This window comes from Cydia pomonella, chromosome 12, assembly GCF_033807575.1.
Source record: "Cydia pomonella isolate Wapato2018A chromosome 12, ilCydPomo1, whole genome shotgun sequence".
In the NCBI taxonomy this organism is placed as follows: domain Eukaryota; kingdom Metazoa; phylum Arthropoda; class Insecta; order Lepidoptera; family Tortricidae; genus Cydia; species Cydia pomonella.
In genome coordinates this window covers 16,044,133-16,052,003 of record NC_084714.1, presented here as the reverse complement: position 1 = coordinate 16,052,003, position 7,871 = coordinate 16,044,133, and the positions used below count along the sequence as shown (strand labels likewise).

At 36.8% G+C, this 7,871-nt stretch overlaps 1 protein-coding gene across 2 annotated transcripts; it reads left to right on the top strand.

Moving 5' to 3' along the window:
* Positions 1-2,888: 2,888 nt before the first annotated feature.
* On the top strand, positions 2,889-7,755 carry LOC133523721 (adenosine 3'-phospho 5'-phosphosulfate transporter 2). 2 transcript variants are annotated; one of them, XM_061859407.1, is made up of 6 exons: positions 2,889-3,039; positions 3,201-3,553; positions 3,977-4,203; positions 4,633-4,859; positions 5,415-5,602; positions 6,571-7,755. In XM_061859407.1, exons 2-6 carry the CDS (start codon positions 3,258-3,260, stop codon positions 6,746-6,748), a joined length of 1,116 nt encoding a protein of 371 aa, XP_061715391.1. In that variant the 5' UTR covers positions 2,889-3,039; positions 3,201-3,257; the 3' UTR covers positions 6,749-7,755. The 2 variants fall into 2 exon arrangements, with proteins under 2 accessions (XP_061715391.1, XP_061715392.1); XM_061859408.1 differs by having other exon boundaries at positions 2,908-3,049.
* Positions 7,756-7,871: the final 116 nt, after the last annotated feature.

Genomic DNA, 7,871 nt, shown 5'->3' with positions numbered 1-7,871 from the left:
TGTGATGAATAAATTCGGTTAGCACTCTGGACTCTGAATCCAGCGATACGAGTTCAAATCTCGGTGGAACCTGACGTTTTGTATTTTTTCTTTCTATATTTTCTATTATTTAGGAATTTTAGAATATATAAATTTAAATATATGTATTATTAAATCTATTTTATAAATCTTAATTTAAAACAAAAATTGTGCGTGGAGTCCCTCCGTATTTTAATTTATAACATTCATTACTAGATGACCCGGTGAACTTCGTATCACTTACCTTTTAATATTAACCATATGTATTTTAGAGCATTATTTTCGTCTCCACATTACGAAGTTTCACTTCTTCCGCGCGGAGGGACTCCACGCACAATTTTTTTATTATTAATGTCAATCGCAACTATGACTAAAATTGGGGTAGTTAAATCGCACGCAACAACGCCAATTTATGCTTTATCAAAAAAAAACCGTAACCTCTTATTCCTTCGGGTAGCAGTAAATCAGAAGAAATTCGCGAAACAATTCCAGAACGAGCCCAGGAGAGAAATCATGTTGATCTCGTCGGACCGACAACATCTCCAACATTCAATAGACTGTTTACAGCTTTGCGCTGTTACTAGCACCGAAAAGAAAGAGATGAGTTGAGGATACAGTTTTCTTAGTTCTTACCACAGATTTCAATATAACTAACATTACTAGTGCTTCTTTTGCTTCCGGAACCTCATCTGTATGTAAACCGCCACCAAAACCTACATGGAATCTTTTCCATCCCATTTGATTTTTGTTTTTTTAGAGACAATATACATTTATGAACATACTAAACGTATGAACATATAGACTTATATCGTTGTCGTGTCGTCGGAGTGTTAGGGACAGCAACTCTGTGACACCCCTGGAGTTGCAGGCATCCATAGGCTACGGAGACTACTTACCATCAGGCGGGCCGTATGCTTGTTTGCCGCCAACATAATATTAAAAAAATCAAATAACCCTGTTTTTTTAAAGCTGTCGTTTAAAATTTGTTTTTTTTTTAATAATAGTTAATATCATTCGTCTGTTCGATATCGATTAAAATCGATTATTGATATACGTTGTAGAATAAATAACACTAGTCGCTAAATTTGGCAGACGAATGATAAATGGCCTGTACCGCGAAGTCTTAGCGATGCGCGACAGTATCGCTTGTTCCAATATTCATCGTTTCTTTAACACACAATGTCAGATCAAACGCGGCATGTAGTGTAGATATAGTTAGTTAGTTAGTTAGTGCTTCTGGGCATTTTCCGCAAATCGACAACCATTGTGCCTATTTTGCGTGAAACGAGGTAGCGCTACTCTAACCACCCCAGCTCCTCCACGAAGCCTAGCAAAGTTTTCAGGTTGCTGATTGCCTCTCCTAGTGTGCACGGAGTCCCTAGGTATTTGTCCCTGTATACTTCTACCTGTTTGCAGTCTAGGAGAATATGTCTTGTTGTTTCTTCTTCTTCCATGCATGCTCTGCACATGGGGCTGTCTGTTTTACCGTTTTAGTGTAGATATAGTTTTGTAACGTTAATCTATAATTATTTAGGTATATTGCACCCGTTCGTAGTAAACGTTCCATTTGTTCGCACGAAACGGTTTGCCTCCTCTTTTTTAGTACGGACGGCTAAAGCATGGAATGCGCTCCCACCTTCTGTATTCCCTGATAAATATGAGCTCGGTCTTTTTAAAGCAAGAGTGAATAGGCTACTACTGAACCGGTGAGCTCCATCTTAGGCCCTGTCTTCACTTTCCATCAGGTGTGACTAGAGCCAATCGCCGATCAGTTTTTTTTAATAAAAAAAAAAGTGTTGGTATCAAGACTTGGAATACTTGGAATAGTTTAAAAATAAATTTACACATATTATAATTTTTAAATCACCCTAAATTTACTTGGCGCCGTTCCGTGGAGCAAGAGTTGGGTGTATTGGAGATAGGGTGGGAGAAGGTTACTCAAGTTGCCCAGGACCGGAGTCAGTGGAAGAAAATGGTTCGAGCCCTATACCCCAGCGGGGGGTAACAGGATGGAAAGAAGAAGAAGAGATAATTTTTAAATTATTTACTTGTGATAGGAAATATATTCTTGATTTTGGTTGCTTGCATTTTATGGGCTGTTGCAGTTAATTATCACGCAGCGAGGCATTTTTTAAGTTTTCACGGACATCCGGCTGTAACAAATTACGCATGTGGACTATTAACCTCGACGCTTGGTCGGGGTTCGGACACTCGAAGTAGATGCATTAACGTCATCTAAGGTATATGTAAATCTGTGGTTTTTACTGACTGGCAAGTTATGTTTGTCAGTCTATACCTCCATATTTAAATTATTTACCTAACGAAAACTAGAAGTAAAATATAGAATGTGGCTAGTAGACAAATGTTTTTACTATATAAATGATTATTGAAGTTTCTCATGTGTTTTCCTAGTATGTAACTAAATATATATATATATATATATTTATAGACCGAAAATATACCTTTTCAGATGTACATTTACAGTATATTTTTAATTAAATAACTAAATTTATTAAATAAATTAAAAATATACTGTAAATGTACATCTGAAAAGGTATATTTTCGGTCTAACTAAATATCTAATTGAATATTCCATCTGCAATGTCACCTGACTCTCACCTACAATAAAAACTGAACTTGAAAAATAAATTCTTCCAAATGGTAGGACAATATTGATTACGGAGGTGGCAACACTGTATACTTATTTTTTAAACAAGAATTACTTAGAAACTGACCCATTCAACCCTATCCAAGTTTCCATTTATATTATAGTCCCATCAATCATAGAACACATATTTGCTGAAAATTTAAAGCTTTTTTAAATATATATGTTTATTTATAATGTTACCAACCAAACAGACAGCTAAAACTTATGTCAAATTAAACAGCTGTATCTTGTAAACTGTCAAACGCTGTCATGCTATTTAATTGTTCAGGAGGAGAGGAGGAGCTTTGAAATTAGAGGCTACGTGTCTCGAAATAATAAGTGCATTAAATTATCTTACCTGATAATTAGAAGAGGTAACGCAAGGTATTTTACTTACAAGCGTCCTAAATATTTTTAACGTTTACATTTACAAAGATTAAAAAATATTGAGATTTCTTCCACGCAGTTCAATGTAGCTATTTACAAAACACTTGAAACTATGCGGTCCTATCCTAACCAACAATTTCCGTTTCAGATGAAAACAAAAATCATAATGAAGATTTAAAACGACAAGAAACTTTCTAACGACACAATGTCTTCCAAAGACACTATTATTAAGATTGATGACTCAAGAAATGGCAGAGAGAGTCAAAAAACAGAGATTAATATACTTTGCCTCAATCTAACGCCATACAGCCAGCTAACACAGTTCCTTTGTTGTTGTATATTTGTATTTATATGCTATTTAGCCTATGGATTTTACCTTGAGCTCATATTTTCCGAGCCGCAGGTGAAGCCAGTGAGTTTGTATATAACTTTAGTACAATTTATTATAACTATGGTGCTCAGTTATGTGGAATCATTGATAAGGAATCCCATTAAGAGAAAGTGAGTATTATGTTTTGCTAATTAGTTTTGTAGTTTTTATTAATTAGCTTTTAAATGTATTGATATTGTACAGAAAACCTTCTTGTGTCAGTAATTTTGTTATAAATGAAACTATGTGTCATTTCCATACTACACAGCTCATGCATGTTTTTGTGCATTGTGTAGTATATCAACAAACTGCCCCTTAGAGCATTTAACCAACCGGAGTCACCTTGTCTGTAATTTTCTGTGGTCTGTCGTAATTTCCATGTCAAATGTATAACTATTTGTATGTAACATACAAATAGCCATGTCAGGTGACTTGGGCTTGGACTAATAAGTCCATGATAAGCCGCAAGTAATGCTTTCTTATTTCTATCTTGGATAGCTTTTTAGGACATTACAATTTTAGCTCTTATGATTTTACATTATTTACTGTTACAGAGTACCATTAAAAGTATATGCTCTACTAGCAGCATTGACACTTGGAACCATGTCACTCTCAAATTTAGCACTAAGTTACCTGAATTACCCGACACAGCTGATCTTCAAGAGCTGCAAGCTTATACCGGTGATGATTGGCAGCATCATTATACTAGGAAAGAGATATGGTTTCCTGGACTATGTTGCAGCTGTGGTCATGTGTATAGGCCTTACAATGTTTACTTTAGGTAATACAAATTTTAAACCCTGCTTTCTCAAAATTTTAAAATTTTACTCATTCGCAAAATACTAATTTTAATCCCACAGGATCAGAAAAATAAATTTAAGAATATATATTTTTTTTAATTCGGAAATAATTACACATAATTTTAATCTTACTCAGATTAACCTAATCCTTTAATCTATTTTACTAATATTAATGTTTAACTTATAGAGACAATAAATCTACAGGAAACATTCAAAACTTTGAAAATAATATTTATGCTCATCACAGAAATATCTACCTCTGATTTGAATGCAAGACCTTTACATTGATTTCATTAGTAAAAAATATATAATCATAATATTATGAAATCACACGTGTTATGTGTAGTAATCTATTTATTAAAAGAATCTTGGCAGATTATAATAATGGCAATTTAAACTACCCATTTCAGCGGACTCAATGACATCTCCAAACTTCGACGTAATAGGAGTGATTGTGATATCCCTAGCTCTCCTCTGCGACGCCATCATCGGCAACGTGCAAGAGAAAGCCATGAAGCAATTCCAGGCGTCCAACAATGAAGTTGTTTTCTACTCCTATGCCATTGGCTGCGTTTATTTAGTTGTAATTACTGGGAGTACAGGAATATTGACTAAAGGATATGTTTATTGCTCAGAGGTGAGTATTGCATACTAATACTTAGACGCTTAAAGTTTTACCCTCATCGGTTATATGTATAGGCTTACCCCCTTATTCATAAAACTTTACGGACCTGATTTAGTTAAAATTATGTTTAAAATTATGTTGTAACGCGTTTATGAATACCGCCATTAGGAAGTAACCGCTTAATAAATAATAACTGTTTGGGGACGATCTTACACAGATCGACCTAGCCCCAAACTAAGCAAAGCCTGTATTGTGGGTACTGGGCGACGATATACATACGTATATAGATAAATACATCCTTATATATATACATAGAAAACATCCATGACTCGGAAACAAATATCTGTGTTCATCGCACAAATAAATGCCCTTACCGGGATTCGAACCCGGGACCATCAGCTTCATAGGCAGGGTTAGTACCCAGACCCACTAGGCCAGATTGATCGTCAATAATCAATAATGTACATACGTACTCTTAAAGCGAGAATTACTGGCGGTTTTTGGGGCTACAATTTGTTATTTTTCTTATGTTCTAATGTAATCTCTATAAGACCATTTTGTTTTCAGGTCAGCAGCCCGCTAACCATGTACGTCAACATATTCCTCCTAAGCCTGAGCGGGTATCTCGGGCTGCAGGCGGTGCTGACGTTGGTGCGGATAAGTGGCGCCACGGTGGCGGTCACCGTCACCACTATGCGGAAGGCGCTGTCTATCATCATATCGTTCGTGCTGTTCAGCAAGCCGTTCGTTTTCCAGTAGGTTACTTAGATCAATAAGATGTGTAAAATCGAATCCCCATATTAACAAAACTTTGTTATATTTTGTACACAACACAAACACAAGTCGTCGGGGATAATAGTGCAATACCGCGCAACTAGCAAAGTCGATGGAGTTCCAAATTCAAACAATGTAACAAGGAAATTGGACCTTAATACATTTGTTAGTTACGCGGTACAGATTCACGAAGATGCGTGAATCTGATGATTCGCATTGTCATGTAAGTCATGTTATTAAAGGTTAGATTTGACAAATCTGCGTGTCACCGTGGAACGATGTGAATGTTTCCACCAGAGATGTAGCGGAGCAGTGCGAGGATACGTAGCGACGGTGTGTAGCGGCTCTATTCAAATAAGCGAGAGGGGTGCGGTGAGGTGGGAGCGGAGCTTTTTAATGTTTTTTGCTCGCGTCGCTACCTCTCAACACATTCCTCGCTCACATCCTTCACTTGTTTTGTGTGTACAAAAACCTCGCTCCGCTTGTTTCCACTAGAGCTGAGCTGAGCGAGGATAAGGTAAATGAAGTGTTTCTATTGGTTTATGACAAACACATCCATCGCTGCTTTGGTTGAAACGCAGCCTTAACAGGCGTTTATGAATAACGCCATAAAACAAATTCGTGGTCCAGATTTGACAGCTAATGTAGATAGCTGTACATACGGCTCGATTCAGTTACCACAAAATTTAGCGCCGTAAAACGTTCCATTGATGGATCTAAAAAATAACCTGTAAGTGAATTTGAGTCGACGGTTGGAAGTTATTGGATACTTTAATGATGATGGGATTATGGTGGAGTCTCCCTCGAAATCTCAACAAGGACCGGTCATAGGCTTCCCTCAGTCCGTCTTGTTGGAGTCCTCCTCTGGCGTCCTCTAGCTCCCACTCACCTGTCATAAAACTTTCTGTTTAAAGTCCTTTCTTTCTCTAACTTACCTCTTCATTTTCAGGTACGTATGGTCCGGCATGCTGGTCGCCCTGGCGATATACCTGAACCACTACAGCAAGAAGAACCCGGGCTATGTGCCCGGTGTAGTTCTCGCTTGCTTGCATTACACGCAGTCCTTCTACCAGTCAGAGTATAGGTATTTAAGGATGAAGTCCAAAATTTATGCAGACACTGTATAGGCTTTATATTTATTTTATAGGGTATAGAAAAGTTATGCCGCTGACTGCTAGCTACACACGCCTACATAAGATTTTAAAAAGTTGTCTCGAGTTATATAAGTAGATATTCAGAGAATTCGATTTAATTTTACTACTCTGCATCTGCACCTCTATAGATTTTATTTTCAGATTTTTTAACCCTTTGAACGCCAAGAGCCACTAAAGTGGTCGTGTGCTGTCGTGCCTACCACGCCAACGACCACTAAAAGGGTCATGGCAGACGCTGTCAAAGCAATATTACTGTTGACAGATAAGGTTTAAATTCGTTTTTCACTAGTTGAAATGTTGGCGTGTATGCCACATTTCGATGCAAGAGAGAATGAGTTCAAAAGGTTAAATGCATTTTAGGGGATTAGGGGTCGTTACCTTACCGCACTTTGAAGGTTTGGACCCTCCATACAAAATGTATTTTCGTTGTGGCACGATGAGTCAGTGTGTATTAATGTGCAACTTAACATAAAATAACGCGGCTGATTATTTTAAATTAATTAATTCGTATTTTAGGGGTTTTAAGTATTGAGAGGTGCGTCCATACTTTCCGTTCATATAAAGTTAAATAAAAAATATTAGCCATGTTATTTTATGTTAAATTGAGCAAATATAATTTAAAATACACATTGAATCGTCGTTCCCCAATGAAAAATCGAAAAATAAAACATCTTGTATGGAGGGTCGAAATATTCAGTGTGGTAGCGATCCCTAATTTTTTTTCTAAATTCTGAAAAAACCCTTGGTTTTTTAGTGGTAGATATTACATTAATCGGGTGCCGCGTATTAAAATATAACTTCGGCGAAATAAACCCTAGAGTATTGACAAATGATCGCTATTAAATAATCGTACTTGGATATGATGACAACGCACTTTGAGATTTGTTGCAGAAATGATCAGTCTTCTGAAGACAGAACTGAAGTTTTTATTGGGGCTTAATAAACCCTAATGACTAAAAACTGAGTTAAGTGACGATGGGGACTTATTGTATGTTGCGCATGTAACTCCTCTGGAGACTGCTTACCATAAGGCGGGCCGTATGCTTATTTGCCACCGACGTAGTATAAAAAATAATGTAATACTCTCGTTTTCATA